This window comes from Ovis canadensis, chromosome 1, assembly GCF_042477335.2.
Source record: "Ovis canadensis isolate MfBH-ARS-UI-01 breed Bighorn chromosome 1, ARS-UI_OviCan_v2, whole genome shotgun sequence".
NCBI lineage: Eukaryota > Metazoa > Chordata > Mammalia > Artiodactyla > Bovidae > Ovis > Ovis canadensis.
The window spans coordinates 214,522,988-214,542,543 of record NC_091245.1 but is presented as its reverse complement, the minus strand read 5'-3'; the positions used below and the strand labels follow the sequence as shown (position 1 = coordinate 214,542,543).

The following is a 19,556-nucleotide window of genomic DNA, read 5'->3' as shown; positions in this document are numbered from 1 at the left end:
CCACAGTCAGCTCCCAGTCTTTTTTTTTTTTTTTTGCTGATTGTAAAGAGTTTCTCCATCTTTGGCTATAAAGAATATAATCAATCTGATAAGAAATAGAGGAAAAATCAGAATGGGAAAGACTAGAGATGTATTCAAGAAAATAAGAGATACCATGGTAATATTTCATGCAAAGATGGGCTCAATAAAGGACAGAGATTGTATGGACCTAACAGAAGCAGAAGATATTAAGAAGAGGTGGCAAGAATGCACAGAAGAACTATACAAAAAAGATCTTCATGACCCAGACAATCACGATGGTATGATCACTCACCTAGAGCCAGACATCCTGGAATATGAAGTCAAATGGGCCTTAGAAAGCATCACTATGAACAAAGCTAGTGGAGGTGATGGAATTCCAGTTGAGCTCTTTCAGATCCTGAAAGATGCTGTGAAAGTGCTGCACTCAATATGCCAGCAAATTTGGAAAACTCAGCAGTGGCCACAGGACTGGAAAAGGTCAGTTTTCATTCCAATCCCAAAGAAAGGCAATGCCAAAGAATGCTCAAACTACCACACAATTGCACTCATCTCACATGCTAGTAAAGTAATGCTCAAAATTCTGCAAGCCAGGCTTCAGCAGTACATGAACCGTGAACTTCCAGATGTTCCAGCTGGTTTTAGAAAAGGCAGAAGAACCAGAGATCCAATTGCCAACATCTGCTGGATCATCGAAAAAGCAAGAGAGTTCCAGAAAAACATCTATTTCTGCTTTATTGACTCTGCCAAAGCCTTTGACTGTGTGGATCACAATAAACTGTGGAAAATTCTGAAAGAGATGGAAATACCAGACCACCTGACCTGCCTCTTGAGAAACCTGTATGCAGGTCAGGAAGCAACAGTTAGAAATGGACATGGAACAACAGACTGGTTCCAAATAGGAAAAGGAATACGTCAAGGCTGTATATTGTCACCCTGCTTATTTAACTTCTATGCAGAGTACACCATGAGAAACACTGGGCTGGAAGAAGCATAAGCTGGAATCAAGATTGCCGGGAGAAATATCAATAACCTCAGATATGCAGATGATACCACCCTTATGGCAGAAAGTGAAGAGGACCTACCTCTTAATGAAAGTGAAAGAGGAGAGTGAAAAAGTTGGCTTAAAGCTCAACATTCAGAAAACGAAGATCATGGCATCTGGTCCCATCACTTCTTGGGAAATAGATGGGGAAACGTGGAAACAGTGTCAGACTTTATTTTTTGAGGCTCCAACATCACTGCAGATGGTGATTGCAGCCATGGAATTAAAAGACGCTAACTCCTTGGAAGGAAAGTTATGACCATCCTAGATAGCATATTCAAAAGCAGAGACATTACTTTGCCAACAAAGCTCCGTCTAGTCAAGGCTCTGTTTTTTTCCAGTGGTCATGTATGGATGTGAGAGTTGGACTGTGAAGAAAGCTGAGCGCCAAAGAATTGATGCCTTTGAACTGTGGTGTTGGAGAAGACTCTTGAGAGTCCCTTGGACTGCAAGGAGATGCAACCAGTCCGTCCTAAAGGAGATCAGTCCTGGCTGTTCATTGGAAGGACTGATGCTGAGGCTGAAACTCCAGTACTTTGGCCACCTCATACAAAGAGTTGACTCACTGGAAAAAAACCCTGATGCTGGGAGGAATTCAGGGCAGGAGGAGCAGGGGATGACAGAGGATGAGATGGCTGGATGGCATCACCAACTTGATGGACATGAGTCTGAGTCAACTCTGGTAGTTAGTGATGAACAGGGAGGCCTGGCATGCTGCAGTTCATGGGGTCACAAAGAGTCGGACATGACTGAGTGACTGAACTGAACTGATGGCTGATACATGTTGAGGTTTGACAGAAAACAAAAAAATTCTCTATTGCAATTATCCTTTAATAAAAAAAATTTTTTAATGTAGAAAATGGTGTTTTCTAGGGAAAAAGAGATTCATGTGTGATAATTTTATACTGTTAATTTCTTTTTTCACATTTTGTAAAAGTGGTAAGACTTGTCTTTAACAGTAAAGTAAGTCTTAACGGGAGAAACTGTCTTACATTCCTCTGTCCACCTTCATAGCACAGAAATGATTATACAATAAAGGCTCAATAACTAGTAGTGGGATGGTTCATGTTTCATCTACTGTTTGTCATATTATGTCACACCATGCCGCAACAACCCAGTCTCTCTCAATTTCTTTCTCACACTAACCTATAAAACAGTTGTTAGGATTATCTCACAGCATTCCCTTTCAGAGTGCGGCGATACTATATTTTAAGTCTGATTGAAGACATAAAACCAATCTCACAATGATAGTTTAACTAATGACTTAGGGATGAAGTATAAACTATGGTTCCTTAAATTTAAAATTATATAAATGAAACAAACCACACATTACTGAGTGTCTCAGCTGGTAACTAAAAAGAAATTACATTATGAAACCATGGTATTCTATGGCAATTATTTTAGTGAACCTATTTATGTCTAATTGCATTATTCATGTACTAAGTAGTAAATTCATTTAAAATATTCATTGTCAATACAGTTATCATACTGGTCTATGAGATACAATATGTGAGTAGGGTTAGGGGGAGAATGACCCTAGTCTATATATTTAGAAGTGAAGTTGTTCATTTGTGTCCAACTCTTTGGGACCCTGTGGACTGTAGCCTACCAGGCTTCTGCATCCATGGGATTCTCCAGGCAAGAATGCTGGAGTGGGTTACCATTTCCTTCTCCAAGTCTATATATTTAGAGTTTAGTAAATAAATACATTTTTCTAGACTGATGAGTAAGGGAAAGATTTGTAACAAAGTCAGAAACTATAAACATACCTTCCACCAAGGCAACTATTTGTTATTTACAAAGTTTAAGAAAAAAGAAGGTGTGTGTAATACATATATTTTCCTTTATTAAGTTTTAAAAATACTCTTTTGAATCTTAAAATACAACTGAAAAAATTTCAAGCTGAAGGAGAAATTTTTATCAGGATAACGGTTATTTTCCATTATTACCTTTATAATCTAAGAGATGGAGAAGGAAATGGCAACACACTCCAGTATCCTTGCCTGGAGAGTCCCATGGACAGAGGAGCCTGGTGGGTTACAGTCGATGGGGTCTCAAAGAGTCAGACATGACTGAGCAACTAACACAACAACATAATCTAAGAGAAGGCCTTATGAGTAATTATTTTCTTTCAACAACCTGATCTTGCCTAACATCAATGAAACCACTAACTATAGAAATGTCAATAGTATTTCATAAGACAGGAAAACTTTTGCAACATGGTGTTCTTTAACTCATTTCTTAGTACAATCTTTTTATTTTTTTGAACACTTTTACTTCCATAATTTTCTTTTCAGTCTAATGTATTCTTTTAATCTCTGGTCAGATGTAGGACGATCTGGAGTGAAGAAAGAAGGACACAGGGATCTTGAGGCAGATGGTGTGCCTGTGAACTTATTTATAATGCACTGTCAGAGAGTTCAGGGGAATGCTGTCAATAAGATGGCAGGGTAGGAGATACCAACCTCCATCTTCCCACAAAGACAACAATTAGACAACTTAATGTAAAAGTGAAAATAGCTCTGGGAAACCTCATAGTCTACTTAAGAAGCTTTAGCATATAGCAGAGCAAAATAACCTGAGAATAACCACACCCAAATAATACATTTTGCCTGTGCAATATCATTCTGTCCACCAGACCAGCACTGTTCAGAGCCAACAGACAACTTCCTGGCCAGAGAGAGTTTTTTTGTAGGAAAATAGAGAACGGAGTGAGTGACCAGCTTCCCGAGCCTTTTAGGGCACTGCCCAAAGGACCTGACCCCAACTCCTGTCACTGGCCTGCACCTTCACTCATTTAAGCAGCTAGCTCCTGTGTAGCCATGAATTCACACACCACTGGCCTGAACTCCCAGTATCATTCTCCAGTGTCATGTACCCGCCCATGGCTGGCCCCTGCAGCCATATGAGTACATGATGACAACCAAGGGTCCCACTGCTGCTCCTGTATTGGTAGCCAGTCCTGACTCCTAACCCAGATCTGTATCACTATCTATGCTTTTAAGTAGCCCCTATCATTCAAACATGCATACTATCACTTAGATTTTCTGTCACTGACCCCCACTATGGTGCACAAAACTAGTCTTTATAACCGCGTGAGTCCTGTAGCTGCTCATTCACCCAGAGTTGCCCCTAGCCACTGCTCTAGGCCCTTGCCAGTGTGGGTGTGCCTATAGATAGTCCCTGCCGTCATTCAGACACCTGCAGCCACCTCTGCATTTGAGCATATATACACCACAGATTTTAGCTCTCGCGACCACCCTGGTCTTTTGTTGCTGAGATACCAATAGTCCTTGCAGCTACTAAGGAACACCCCCACCCCCAAACACACACACACATACACATACACACACACACACACACACACACACACACAGCTCTTGCTGTCAAGTATCACACAGTTACTAATGTCACAGACCTTAGTTGCCTGAGCCAATGAGACACTTCACCACCAGAAATCTTGACATATTTGTGAATTTTTCAGTTTTCTCCATGTCACTGAATTCTAGTTTCATATCTTTGTGGTTGAAAAAGTTGCTGAATAGGATTTCAGTCTTCTCTAATTCATTAAGATTTGTTTTGTGACCTATTGTATGATCTGTCCTGGAAAATGTTTCATGTGCATTTGAAAAGAAAGTATATTCTGCTGCTGTTGGATAGAATGTTCTATAAATGTGTATTAGGTACATCTTGTCCAATGTGTAGTTGCAGTCCAATGTTTCCTTATGGAGTTTTGATCTGAACAATATATTCATTGTTAAAAGTAGGGTAGAGAACCCCCTTACATCTTGTCTTTAAATCTAAGAATTTAACGTGTTTCCATGTAGGTCTGTTTGGATTCATCTCATTTGGAACTGCCTAGGATTTGTAGATCTGGATGTCTGTTTCCTTCCCCAGGAGAGGGAACTTTTCTCTTTCTTTTTTCTTTTTCATATTTTTTTTAACTTTTCTTTTATAAAAAGTGACCTAGTTCTATTTCTATTCTTTTTTTGTTTGTTTAGTTGAAGTATAGTTGATTTATAATATTGTGTTACTTTCAGGTACAGCCATTATTTCTTTGAATCAGCCTTTCTCACTTTATTCTTCTCCAGGACCTATATAATGCAAATATTGATGTGTTTTGTGGTACCCCATATGTCCTTAAACTATTTTAACTCTTTTTCTTTTCTTTTTTCCTTTTTGGTCCTCTAATTGGATGAATTCCACTGTTCTGTCTCCATGCTCATTGATTCTTTGCTCCTCTTGATCTAGTCTTCTGCTGAACCCTCTATTGAGTTTTTCTGTTCAGCTATTGTATTCTTCAGTTTTGTGATTACTGTTTGGATTTCCTTATATTTTCTCTCTCTTTATTGAAATTCTCAATTTGTTAATGTACTGTTCTGACTTTGGTGAGGAAATTTATGATTTTACTTTGAATGCTTCTCAAGTAAATCACTTATCTTCCTTTCCTTAATGTCTGCAAATAAAGTTTTATCTTGTTCTATTTTGGAACTTCGTTTTTTGTTCCTTCATATTTTTTGACTCTATTGGTTTCTCTGCATTAGATAAAACAGCCACTCTTATTCTTAAGGAATGGTCTCATGTAGGACATAAAACTTATCATCTAGCCTAGCTTTACCTCTTGATTGTATCACAAACCTTTGTGATTATCCAAGCCTCTTTCTTTCTTTTTTTTTTTTTTTTAAGTGACTTTCAGTAGTTGAGAATATGCTAATACTTGTTAGTCTCCCAGAGGGGAATATCTCAGTCAACACCTAGATGCAGGCTAATTAGAAGTCAGACTCTCAGACAGAAGATTTTGCATTATGCAAATAAACCTCTTCCAGGGAAAAACTAAGTGATGGGCATTTCAGTCTTCTTCTGTGCTGAGCACAGTTAAAAAGTGTTTCTCTGTTTGTTTCAGTCCTGTGAGGTCTATAAATGCAAGTCCAGCTGGTAACAGCCAAATGATTGAGGGGTGTGTCCCCTGAGTGGCAGTAGCATAAGCCATAGAGCCAGATGTGTGTCTGTAAGCTGCTTCTAGAGAGATCTCAGTGGTTTGGGAGGGCTACAGGGAGAATGCTGAGATGGCATCTATTGTTATTGTTGTTCAGTCACGAGCCATGTCAAATTCTATGTGACTCCATGGACTGCAGCATGCCAGGCTTTCTTGTCCTTCACCATCTCCAGACTTTGCTCAAACTCATGTCCATTGAGTCAGTGATGCCATCCAGTTATCTCATCCCCTGTGGTCCGCTTCTCCTCCTGTCCTCAATCTTTCCCAGTAATCAGTGTCTTTCCCAATGAGTCAGTTCTTTGCGTAAGGTGGCGGAAGTATTGGAGCTTCAGCTTCAGCATTAGTCCTTCCTGTGAATATTCAGGGTTAATTTCCTTTGGGACTGACAGGTTTGATATCTTTGCAGTCCAAGAGACTCTCAAGTCTTCTCCGACACCACAGTTCAAAGGCAACAATTCTTCAGTGCTCAGCCTTTTATATTGTCCAGCACTCACATCCATACATGACTAATGGAAAAGCCATAGTTTTGACTATACAGACCTTTGTTGGCAAAGTAATAACTCTGTTTTTTAATATGCTATCTAGGTTTGTCATTGCTTTTCTTCCAAGGAGCAAGTGTCTTTTAATTTCATGACTGTAGTTACAGTCCACAGTGATTTTGGAGCCCAAGAAAATAAACCCTGTTACTGATTCCATTGTTTCCCCATCTAGTTGCCATGAAGTAATGGGATCAGATGCCATGCTCTTGGTTTTCTGAATGTTGAATTTTAAGCCAACTTTTCCACATTCCTCTTTCACCTTCTTCAAGAGACTCTTTAATTTCCTTTTCACTTTTTCCCATAAAGGTGACATCATCTGCATATCTGTGGTTGTTGATATTTGTCCAGCAATCTGTATTCCAGCTTGAGCATCATCCAGTCTGACATTTTGCATGATGTACTCTGCATATAAGTTAAATAGTCAGGGTAACAATATACAGCCCTTAAAAAATATCCTTTCCCAGTTTTGAATCTGCCCATTGTTCATGTCTGGTTCTAACTGTTGCTTCTTGACTTGTGTACAAATTTCTCAGGAGGCAGGTACAGTGATGGTATTCCCATCTCTAAGAATTTTCCACAGTTTACTGTGATCTATGTAGTCAAAGGCTTGAGCGTAGTCAGTGAAGCAGAAGTAAATGTTTTTTTCTGGAATTCTCTTGCTTTTTGGCAAGGGAACCCCACTCCTGTACTCTTGCCTGGAAAATCCCATGGACGGAGGAGCCTGGTAGGCTGTAGTCCATGGGGTCACTAAGAGTCGGATACCACTGAGCGACTTCCCTTTCACTTTTCACTTTCATGCATTGGAGAAGGAAATGGCAACCCACTCCAGTGTTCTTGCCTGGAGAATCCCAGGGATGGGAGAGCCTGGTGGGCTGCCGTCTATGGGGTCGCACACAGTCGGACATGACTGAAGTGACTTAGCAGCAGCAGCAGCAATGAATGTAGGCAATTTGATCTCTGGTTCCTCTGCCTTTTCTAAATCCAGCTTGCATATCTGGAAGTTCTAGGTTCACATACGGTTGAAGCCTAGCTAGAAGGATGTTGATTGCTAGATTGTGAGATGATTGCAATGGTGTAGTAGCTTGAACCTTCTCTGACATTACCCTTCTTTGGGATTGTAATGGAAACTTACCTTTTCTAGTCCTGTAGCTACTGCTGAGTTTTCCAAATTTGCTGGCATATTGAGTGCAGCACTTTCTCTGCATCATCTTTTAGGATTTGAAATAGCTCAGTTGGTATTTTGTTACATCCACTAGCTTTGTTTGTAGTGATGCTTCCCAAGGCACACTTGACTTCACACTCTAGGATGTCTGATTCTAGGTGAGTGAGCACATCATTGTGGTTATCCGGATCATTAAGATCTTTTTGTATAGTTCTTCTGCATATTCTTGCCAACTTTTCTTAATATCTTCCTCTTCTCTTAGGTCCATACTCTTTCTGTCCTTTATTGTGCCTATCGTTGCAGGAAATGTTCCCTTGATATCTCTAATTTTCTTGAAGAGACCTCTAGTCTTTCCCAATCTATTTCTTTTTAAATTTTATTTTATTTACCTGCACTTTTCACTTGAAAAGATTTTCTTATCTCTTCTTGCTATTCTCTGGAACTCTGCATTCAGATGGGTATATCTTTCAATTGGCTTCCCTGTTCTCCACTGATGATTGAGTTGTGTCCCTAGGAATTAGAGATATGACCTGCAGGTAGCAACTTTTAAAGTATTCAATAAGACCTCTTCAGGTAAAGGCTGGATGGTGGGCATTTTTCCTCTGTACTGAGCCTGAGATAGGGAACTGCAGTGAGTCCTCTTGAGTCCATTAGGGACTGTTTCTTTGTTGGCTGTAGTGTTGTATACCATGTGGACAGAGGCCTTTTGTCCGTCAGGGCTTGATATTTTGTCCCTTGGTTGGAAGTCGTAAAAGTTGAGCCTTTAGATGTTGAGTCTTAACAGTTCCTCTTCAAGGAGAAATTGAGACTTCTGAGTTCTTTTCCTATTCTATATCATTGTGATGGGATGGAGTGTATAGCAAGAGCATGTCTCAGACTTCGTTATTCATTTCAATGTGTTTTTTAAATTGCTGTTCCCCCAGTGTGCCAGGGTCATTTCATCCGATTTCTGGATTTTATTTTAAATATGGAATTGTTTCATGTATAGCTGTAGACTCAGTGTATCTGTGGGAGGAGGGGAGTTCAGGAACCTCCCATGTTACTATCTTAACTGCAACCTAGTAAGGCTTATACTCAATGTTTTCAATATAGGATTAATTCCTCCACTATCTGAGAAAGCCTGACAAATAGCTGAGGAAAGAAGAGAAGTGAAAGATGAAGGATAAAAGGAAATATATATCTATCTGAATGCAGAGTTCCAAAGAGTAGCTAGGCGCAATAAGAAAGATTTCCTAAGTGATCAGTTGCAAAGAAATAGAGGAAAACAATAGAATGGGAAAGACTAGAGATTTCTTTAAGAAAATTAGAGATACCAAGGGAACTTTTCATGCAAAGATGGGCATAATAAAGGACAGGAATGGCATGGACCTAACAGAAACAGAAGACATAAAGAAGAGGTGGAAAGAATACACAGAAGAACTATGCAAAAATATCTTAAATCCCAGATAACCATGATGGTGTGATCACTCACCTAGAGCCAGACATCTTGCAGTGTGGAATCAAGTTGACCTTAGGAAGCATTACTATGAACAAAGCTAGTGGAGGTGATGGAATTCCAGTTGAGATATTTCAAATCCTAAAAGATGATGCTGTGAAAGTGCTGCACTAAATATGCCAGCAAATTTGGAAAACTCAGCAGTAGCTACAGAACTAGAAAAGGTCACTTTTCATTCCAATTCCAAAGAAGAGCAATGTCAAAGAAGGTTCAAACTATGGCACAGTTGCACTCATATTACCTGCTACCAAAGTAATGCTCAAAATTCCCCAAGCTAAGTCTCAACAGTATATGTACCAAGAACTTCCAGATATGCAAGCTGGACTTAGAAAAGGCAGAGGAACCAGAGATCAAATCGCCACCATCCACTGGATTATACAAAAAGCAAGAGAATTTCAGAAAAACATCTACTTCTGCTTCATTGATTATGCTAAAGCCTTTGACTGTGTGGATCACAACAAACTGTGGAAAATTCTTAAATAAATAGGAATATAGATCACCTTACCTGCCTCTTGAGAAATCTGTATGCAGGTCAGAAAACAATTGTTAGAATTGGACATGGAGCCATGGACTGGTTCAAAATTGGGAAAGGAGGATGTCAAAGCTGTATATTGTCACCTTGTTTATTTAATTTATATCCAGAGTACTTCATGTGAAATGCCAGATTGGATGAAGCACAAGATGGAACCAAGATTGCCAGGAGAAATATCAACAACCTCAGATATGACGATGACATGACCCTTATGGCAGAAAATGAAGAGAAACTTAAGAGCCTTTTGATGAAAGTGAAAGAAAAGAGTGAAAAAAAAACTGACTTAAAACTCAACATTCAAAAAATCAGGATCATGGCATCTGGTCCCATCACTTCATGGCAAATAGATGGGGAAAAATTGGTACCAGTGACAGACTTTATTTTTTTGGTTCCCAAAATCACTGCAGATGATGACTACAGCCATGAAATTAAAAGACACTTGCTCCTTGGAAAAAACAGCTAAGACAAACCTAGACAGCATATTAAAAAGCAGAGACATTACTTTGCCAACAAAAGTCCGCATAGTCAAAGCTATGGTTTTTCTAGTAGTCATGTATGGATTAGAGAGTTGCAGCATGAAGAAAGCTCAGCCTCAAGTATTGGTGCTTTTGAGCTGTGGTGTTGGAGAAGACTCTTGAGTCTCTTGGACAGCAAGGAGATCAAACCAGTCAATCCTAAAGGACATCAGTTCTGAATATTCATTGGAAGGCCTGATGATGAAGCTGAAGCTCTAATACTTTTGGCCACCTGATGTGAAGAACTGACTCACTGGAAAAGACCTTGATGCTGGGAAAGATTGAAGGCATTAGGAGAAGGGGACGACAGAGAATGAGATGGTTGGATGGCATCACCGATGCGATGGACATTGAGTTTGAGCAAGCTCCAGGTCTTGGTGATGGACTGGGAAGCCTGGCATGCTTCAGTCCGTAACGTTGCAAAGAGTTGGATACATTGACCAACTGAACTGAGCTGAACTGATCTGCCTCTAGGCTTGGCAAGATAATTGAATGAGATGACAAAATGTGTATAAAACACTTTGAAAATAAAGGAGCCTTATTTAAATGTAAAGGAAAGTTACTTTGTCATGCCTCAATAAAAATGAATTCCAGAATCCACAAAAAGGTTATGCAGTATGGTTTGTCTCTTCTCACTGCGTGGCACAGCATATACAAATCTCTCTCCTGTGATTGAAGATGCAAATAAAGCCTATTTACTTGAAGCATTCCACCGTGGGCCAGGTGACTTGAAGTCCCAGGATTTGTTACCAGCTTCTTTTTGAAACATAGCAAGATGGCTGGTTTATATTCTAGTTGTTCTAGCTGCCAAATGACTCAAAAGACCCAAAACAAAACAGCTTTCTACAGCAGCACAAGAAGAATCTGCCTTTCTCCTGCCTTCCAATTCTTTTATTTTAATCTTTTGTAATGTGTGGTTTCCAGATTCCAAAAATGTATACAAAACACGTCTGTTCTGTAGTTTCTATTCTCCAAAGCAAATTGGAAAAAAGAAACCATAATGACTCTTAATCTTCTTTAAACATTCCTTTTACAAATAATTTATTTCCAAATACTGGTTTTCCATACATGGTTTAGAAGGGGTGGAGTGGGCTAGAAATAGGATTCGTATCAACATGTTGCATATAATGCTTTTTTCCTGAATAGCTAACAGCATAGTTAAAGTAGGCAGTTTCCTAGGATTTTTGTGATCATATGCTGAGGATAAAATGCTGCAAAATACTTGAGGCATTTGGGGAGAAGTGGTTGTTACATTGGGAGACAAATATCTCAAAGAAATAAAGGGATCTCAAAGGTGTTTTCTTTTCTTGTTCCTAAGAAATACATTACCTATTATCATTATGATATAAATTGTTCAAACAACTGGGAAATATAACTTTTAAATATTAAATGAAATTTGACCCTTGTTAAATTTGTTGATTTGAATATTTAACATCACATTCTCCTTGTAAGTTGCTTCTTTTATACGTTCTTTATGGTCTCAAATTAGTGTGTTCATTTCCCCTGTGTAGTTTCACAAGACAATGTTTTCATTCATTAACAAAATTTCATAGTACATTGATAACAACAACACAGTCAAATTTCCCTGTGTGCCAGCTTCAGGATTAAAAGAGATCTAGGGACATTTGTTAAGCCCAGGTAAATATTAAATATCACTTGAGGGGGTGGGGAGTAACAATGGCATTTGCCCCCAGCCTGAAGTTCCTTAGAGATGATAAAAATGCATGACTTGTTCAGTCTATTAAGCAGATGCTAGTTCAGCTGTAGTGCATATGTTGGTTTTCAGACCCAGTTTTGGAGTGCAGTGGTAGAAACATATGTATGTGTGAAAATTCCAGGTATGAGTTTAGAGAATGCCATTTAAATTTTTATATTTTTATAATTTAATTTAAACATTGATCTCAGAGATATATAAATGGTATTAGTTTTGATAAAGTTTGGAAAACTGATTACGAATATAGTAAAGCATGAAGTATGTGGATTTTAAAGGATATTAAAAATTATATCTTACATGAAATTAACTGATCATTAATTTTGTCTGGAATTTTCCTAGCTCCTATAATCAGCTATTGATTTGCAGTTGTTCCTCTTGATGGTTTTATCATGTGACATTCTGAACTGTTTTATAAGGAATTGTTTTAAAGTTTATGTTTAACAACTCCTTCAACTAGGGAAACTATTTCTTAATATTTTAGCCCAAAAGAAAGAAAATATTTTATCTCCTTATACTATTCTGAGACATGGAAAATATACTGAGAACATTTTTTTTTTCTTTTCAGAAAGACAAAAGTTTTTTTAAAGGTTTTAAAAAAGGAAATTTTATAAAAATAAATTTGCCCTCTTTTTTTGAAAAACTCTAGATAAGAGTATAAAATTGCATGAAATAATGAAAAACAAACAAAAACCCTTCATACTAAATTCTGGTGTTTTTATTTCTTTTTCTTTCAGCTCTCAGGAGAAGTGATTTTGCAAATTGCCAGTGAACCAGTTCTGCCCTTTAATGCTCTTGATATAGCTTTAGAAGTTCAAAACAACCTTAAAGGTAATTTTTCTTTGAATTATAGCAATTTTAGCAAATGAAAATGTTCAACTAATTTTCAACAGGTATAAAGTTAACAACAACTATTTCACTAGGTATGGTAATGTGGCACTTTCCTTCATATAGAGGATAATGTTGAGAAGAGCTTAGAGGAATGTTGGCTGCCATGTCAATAAGAATGAGGTTGGTAAAGAATCCGCCTGCAGTGCAGGAGACCTGGATTTGATCTCTGAGTCAGGAAGATCCCCTGGAGGAGGGCATGGCAACCCACCCCAGTGTCCTTTCCTCAAAAATCTCATGGACAGAGGAGCCTGGTGGGCTACAGTTCATGGGGTTGAAAGAGTTGGACATGACTTAGCGATTAAACCACCACATGCCTAATATTCAGTCAGTTCAAACAATATTGGCTGAAAGTTTGTGCTTTGAGATTGTTTTCTGTGAGGTATGAGCTGGGTCCATTTGACTGAAGTGTTGGCTCATTTTGGATTAAGGCTGACAAGGAAGAAACCAGGAAATTATTTCCATAGTCTCTATTTCAGTTGCTTCATGTTTGCATATATCTCTTTCTAAAATTTTTAATATCACCCTAATAATTACCTTTATTTTCCTTTTTTCTATATATAAACCTTTCAACCAAACTTTTAGTTTATCTCTATTCAACAAATACAAAGGGCAGTGTTTTAAATAATTTAAAAGTGCACCCTCCTTTTCTTTGAGCCACACATCTTACTACCATATCATTTGTAAACATGCGTTTCTCAATATAAAAGCAAATATTTTCACTATAGTACTTAAGCAGTAATTCTTAGAAAATGGGTCAGTCTAAAGAGCCAAATAGTTCTAGTATCTAAAGCTTTAATACTTTGAAAATTTTGACTACCTGAATTCATTCTTAATCCAGAGAGTACTACAATAAAATATTTTTCCCCTCAGTGATTCTTATGACTTTTATTATATTGGCTGTAAAATTGTGACCTTGGGAACAATTGAGCTGTTTAGGGCCTTTTACTCCTATACTAAATGGCCTCATATTACTCTACTCTGGGGATATTTAAGCTTGTCTCTATTTTTTTCTATTTTGTCAAGCTTCATTTTATTGTTGTCAGTATGACTACCTGTAGCAGTCACTCTATCCTCCATTTAAAATTTTCTCTTATTTATTTATTATTATTATTTTATTTTACTTTACAGTATTGCCACACATCAACATGAATCCGCCACAGGTGTACACGTGATCCCAATTCCAAACCCCCCTCCCACCTCCCCGCCCACACCATCCCTCTGGGTCATCCCAGTACACCAGCCCCAAGCATAACCAAGTATACAGTATTTTATAAAATAAGAATGGTGTAAGCATAAATAAAGGGTTAAAAACTTCTGTGAATAATACATTCTTTGCAAGGATTTCTTTTAACCATCTATTTTATTTGTTCTGTAGACTGTTTTGCTTTTTCTTTAGTTCTCATTTTCATACTTTAAAAAATTCAGTTGGTACTTCATATTATACTTAAAACTTGCACAGAACATATGGAAGAGACTTATTTGTATTAAAAGAAGATTTGTCCATCTATAAAGAATAACTCTCATGCATAGAAATGAACCTCAAGGAGTATACTGTGAAATAGTAACACTGTACAATAGAATTATACATGATTTACAGATTGCTTTTCTGAGTTCAGATCTATGATAAATGTTTAATACCTTTATAATAAAGATATCAAGATATATTTTTAAAATTAAGCAAAGCCAGCAAAACCCAAAGCAGTAGCAATACTGTCATTTTGAGTTACAAATTCTTTTATTTTTTAAACAATTGGGTGTACTTTTAAAATCTATAAGTAATATTTTAGCATTATTATTTCTATATGAGTGTTTTAATTAATGTAGTCTACTTATGAAGGTCAGAAAAAAGTCCTAATGAGTCATCGAATCATTGTCAGAATTATATCATTACTGTTTTGTTTTGTTTTTTCCTTTGTGTGTGTGTGAACAGGTAGTTAAGAATCTCTTTGAATATACAGGAAAGTACTGTCTATTTCTTCAGAAAATTGCACTTGTACAAAACATTTGCATATATCCCTCATACTTAACAAGATCTCCTGAACCCATTTATTCATTCATTTAACAAATATTTATTGACTATCCATGGTATTCCTCATATGGTTATATGACCAGAAAACCAAAACATAAATCCCAGCCTTTAGATAAATAAATAAAACAAAATTAAAATTTCTACTGCTAAGAAACTTATGTACATGGTAGAAAAAAATTGCCATAAGTCAAATCAATTTTTAAATTAGCTTTATGCTCAAATTGTTCTCTAATATCAATCACTTTGGAATAAATTTATATTAAGTGTTACAGAGCACAGCTGACTGTGGTTGTATCCAGGGCACAATGGAGAGATTTGGTCTGGGAATACACATGTGAGAGTTGTCCCAGATGAGATTTCTAATTGAGTGCAGATAGAGGACAGAAAGGAGAAGGCAATGGCACCCCACTCCAGTACTCTTGCCTGGAAAATCCCATGGACGCAGGAGCCTGGTAGCAGCAGCAGCAGAGGACAGAAAGGGCTTCCTAGGTGATGCAGTGGTGAAGAATCCACCTGCCAATGCAGGAGATGTAAGAGTTGGAGCCCACTGTTGGGAAGATCCCCTGGGGATGGTCATGGCACCCAACTCCAATATTCTTGCCTGGAGAATTCCATGGACAGAGGAGCCTGGCGGGCTACAGTCCATGGGGTCACAGAGAATCAGACAGGATGGAGCACAGCGCCACAGCAGCAAAGGGACAGAAAAGGCTTATGATTTCTGGGCATGTCTACATTTAGAAATAGGAACAGAAGGGGAATCTGAGAAAGAGAACGAAAAGGAGACAAAGGATAAGAGATAAACTAGGTGAATGTGATATCTTGAAGCCAAGGGAATAAAAGCTTTGAAAGAGGAAGGAGGAATCCACTACATCAAATACTACTACAGGTTAAGAAATGTGAGGACCAACTATTGAATTAAGCAGTTTGGAGGTCAATGGTGATCTCAACCAAAGCAATTTTAGTAGAGTGGTATAAAAAATTGTCTGATTAGAGGGGTTCAAAGAAAATGAGAAGTGATAAATTGGGGACTGGTGCTGTTAGATGTGGAAAAGGCAATGGTAACACTCCAGTACTCTTGCCTGGAAAACCCCATGGGTGGAGGAGCCTGGTGGGCTGCAGTCCATTGGGTCGCTAAGAGTCGGACACTACTGTGCGACTTCACTTTCACTTTTCACTTTCATGCATTGGAGAAGGAAATGGCAACACACTCCAGTGTTCTTCCTGGAGTATTCCAGGGATGGGGGAGCCTGGTGGGCTGCCATCTATGGGGTCGCACAGAGTCAGACATGACCTAAGTGACTTAGCAGCAGCAGCAGCAGCAACAGCTGTTAGATGGAGAGCTTGGAGTTGAGAACAGTTCAATTCAGTTCAGTTGCTCAGTCATCTCAGACTCTTTGGTGAATGCTGCTACTGCTGCTAAGTCGCCTCAGTCACGTCTGACTCTGTGCAGCCCCATAGACGGCAGCCCACCAGGCTCCCCCATCCCTGCAGCCATGAAATTAAAAGATGCTTACTCCTTGGAAGGAAAGTTATGACCAACCTAGATAGCATATTGAAAAGTAGAGACATTACTTTGCCAACAAAGGTCTGTCTAGTCAAGGCTATGGTTTTTCCAGTGGTCATATATGGATGTGAGAGTTGGACTATGAAGAAAGCTGAGCACTGAGGAATTGATGCTTTTGAACTGTGGTATTGGAGAAGACTCTTGAGAGTCCCTTGGACTCCAAGTAGATCTAACCAGTCCATTCTGAAGGAGATCAGCCCTGGGATTTCTTTCGAAGGAATGATGCTAAAGCTGAAACTCCAGTACTTTGGCCACCTCATGGGAAGAGTTGACTCATTGGAAAAGACTCTGATGCTGGGAGGGATTGGGGGCAGGAGGAGAAGGGGATGCCCGAGGATGAGATGGCTGGATGGCATCACCGACTTGATGGATGTGAGTTTGAGTGAATTCCGGGAGATGGTGATGGACAGGGAGGCCTGGCATGCTGCGATTCATGGGGTTGCAAAGAGTTGGACACGACTGAGTGACTGAACTGAACTGAACTGAACTGAACTGAACTGAAGCATTCAGAAGAAATGTTTTAAGTGAGACGTCCTGTATGCTGTGCTTACTCTTTCAGTCATGTCCGATTCTTTGTGAGCCCATGGACTGTAGCCCTCCAGGCTTCTCTGTCCATGGGGATTCTCCAGGCTTGAATTCTGGAGTGTGTTTCCATGCCCTCCTCTAGGGGACCTTCCCAATCCAGGGACTGAACACATGTCTCCTGCAGTGCAGGTAGTTTCTTTACCATCTGAGTCATCAGGGAAGTCTTTAAGTGAGATAATTCAGCATAATTGTGTATTTTTTTTTCCAACCTTCAGCTGAGGATTCAGGCATAGAACAGGCAGATTTGGATTTAATCAGAGCTGGGGCTTTGCTGGGAGAGGGAAAATGAGCTAGATAAGGTTAGGAAAAATGAGAGAGTGTCTGAAAAGGAGTGCTCATACTGATGGACTGACATACTTAAACTGAGTGTGGAATAAAGTAAGGATACAAAGGGACTGAGAGTGAGCACAAAGAACAGAGGATCAATAGACCTCATTTATTGTCAATCCAAATAATTAGAAAAAGTAAGTGGAAAAGACCCACAGTTGGAATTGTTGAAAATCTGATCATAAAAAGAGTGCAGATATTGGTAATGACACCGTCAGGGTTGAGGCAGGACCATGGAAGTGTGGTAGCTGATCAACAGAGGAAAAGAGCTGTGGAAAAAGAGGCCAGACTATGTCTATGTGGATATTGATATTGTCAAGAGCTAAGACAAGAGTAATTCTTATAAGAAACAGTGATTGAACCAGGAGGTAAAATCTTCAGAGAATGATCAGGGACTTAAAGACGCTTCCTATTGTTCTCCTATGGCTAGTGGTATAGAGGGCCTGGGAGAGAAGAGAACTACTGCTGAAAAGTGATGTGACGGGAGCATTGTCAATAGTGGAGAGCCAGGTTTCATTTGAGGCAAACAATTAAAGAAAACAGTCTGAGAACAGGCCAGGTTACTAATCCTTTCTTTGATGGCTGTATCTAAAAGCATGTCAGTACAGGGGAGACAATAAGACAGGATGGAACTGCCGTCATTCTACAGTGATTTCCACTGTAGGCCAGACATGACAAAGTCTAGATGAAACCCCCTTGAAAATCTCAGGTTCTCAGCTGGATGAGCCAGGCGCATTTTGGCTTCTTGCTGTTATATCGGATTGTTTCTTCTTTGGTTATTGGTTATTTTTGAGTTTTGCTTCTTTTGATGTGAAACTCCTTGAGTCTCCCTGTCACTTTCACTCAGAAAGATGTGGCCAGACTTGAGATACACCCATACTAAAAAGACAAAGCAAAGGAAAACAAAAGGTAACCCCCAAAATAGGCAAAAATTATTCCTTTACCATGACCTGGCTATAACTATTTGATCAAAGGGATATGACTAGTCACCTTTAAGCTATACATGTTTTTAGTCATCAAGATTTAAAACTATATGAATTACCTGAATCATAGTAGAAGATTATTTAAATGTTTGCTAAATTGTGGGCAATTTGGTTTACTTATTCTGTTTTGACTACTTTTTGTTATAACCTTAGTTTTTTTTTTTTTAGTTTTTTATTTTTTAAATTTTAAAATATTTAATTCTTACATGCGTTCCCAAACATGAACCCCCCTCCCACCTCCCTCCCCATAACATCTCTCTGGGTCATACCCATGCACCAGCCCCAAGCATGCTGTATCCTGCGTCAGACATAGACTGGCAATTCAATTCTTAGATGATAGTATACATGTTAGGATGCCATTCTCCCAAATCATCCCACCCTCTCCCTCTCCCTCTGAGTCCAAAAGTCCATTATACACATCTGTGTCTTTTTTCCTGTCTTGCATACAGGGTCGTCATTGCCATCTTCCTAAATTCCATGTATATGTGTTAGTATACTGTATTGGTGTTTTTCTTTCTGGCTTACTTCACTCTGTATAATCGGCTCCAGTTTCATCCATCTCATCAAAACTGATTCAAATGAATTCTTTTTAACCGCTGAGTAATAAAATAGGGTATTTTAATGTTCTAAGCATGAATAATGGACATCACTTATCAACAACTAAGTAAATATTTGTTTCAATTTTAGCTACAATGCTAGATGATTTCACTAGCAAAACAGAGTTCCTATACCATGTTAAATGAAACATAGTTTTATCGCTTGATACAAGCTTTAATTGTTGATATATTTTCTTATATTTCTGTGACAGTTAATGGTGCTTAGTCTTAAGTTCTCAACTACAGTTTAAAAAAATGACCTTCAAGGCTGAACTATAAAATACTGTTTCTCCTTACTGCAAAGAGTTTAAGTATGAAGGTCTCTGAAACCCAATTGCATTTTCAATGGTGTAATTTTTACCCCTTGACAACCAGCCATCTTGTTTATTTATTACACTAGTTTACGGTAGCAGCAGACCATTCTCTATCCTTCTCACAACCCCCAGAAAGAAGGATAATTTACCAGTGAATAATTTGTTTGAGTTGATTTATTAGATGGTTCTTGAAAGCTCATTTTGACTGAGTGACCTTGGCTCTTAATATTTGGTCAATGCCAAGCACATAATAG

General features: G+C 38.6%; 1 protein-coding gene across 4 annotated transcripts in view; it reads left to right on the top strand.

Moving 5' to 3' along the window:
* NAALADL2 (N-acetylated alpha-linked acidic dipeptidase like 2) overlaps positions 1-19,556 on the top strand; it is a 1,648,032-nt gene that overhangs the window by 1,524,982 nt on the left and 103,494 nt on the right. For all 4 annotated transcript variants that reach the window (XM_069559730.1, XM_069559739.1, XM_069559749.1 and 1 more), the window contains one exon: positions 12,751-12,844. In XM_069559730.1, coding sequence (XP_069415831.1) covers positions 12,751-12,844 — 94 coding nt within the window. The remainder of the gene's footprint in view (positions 1-12,750; positions 12,845-19,556) is intronic.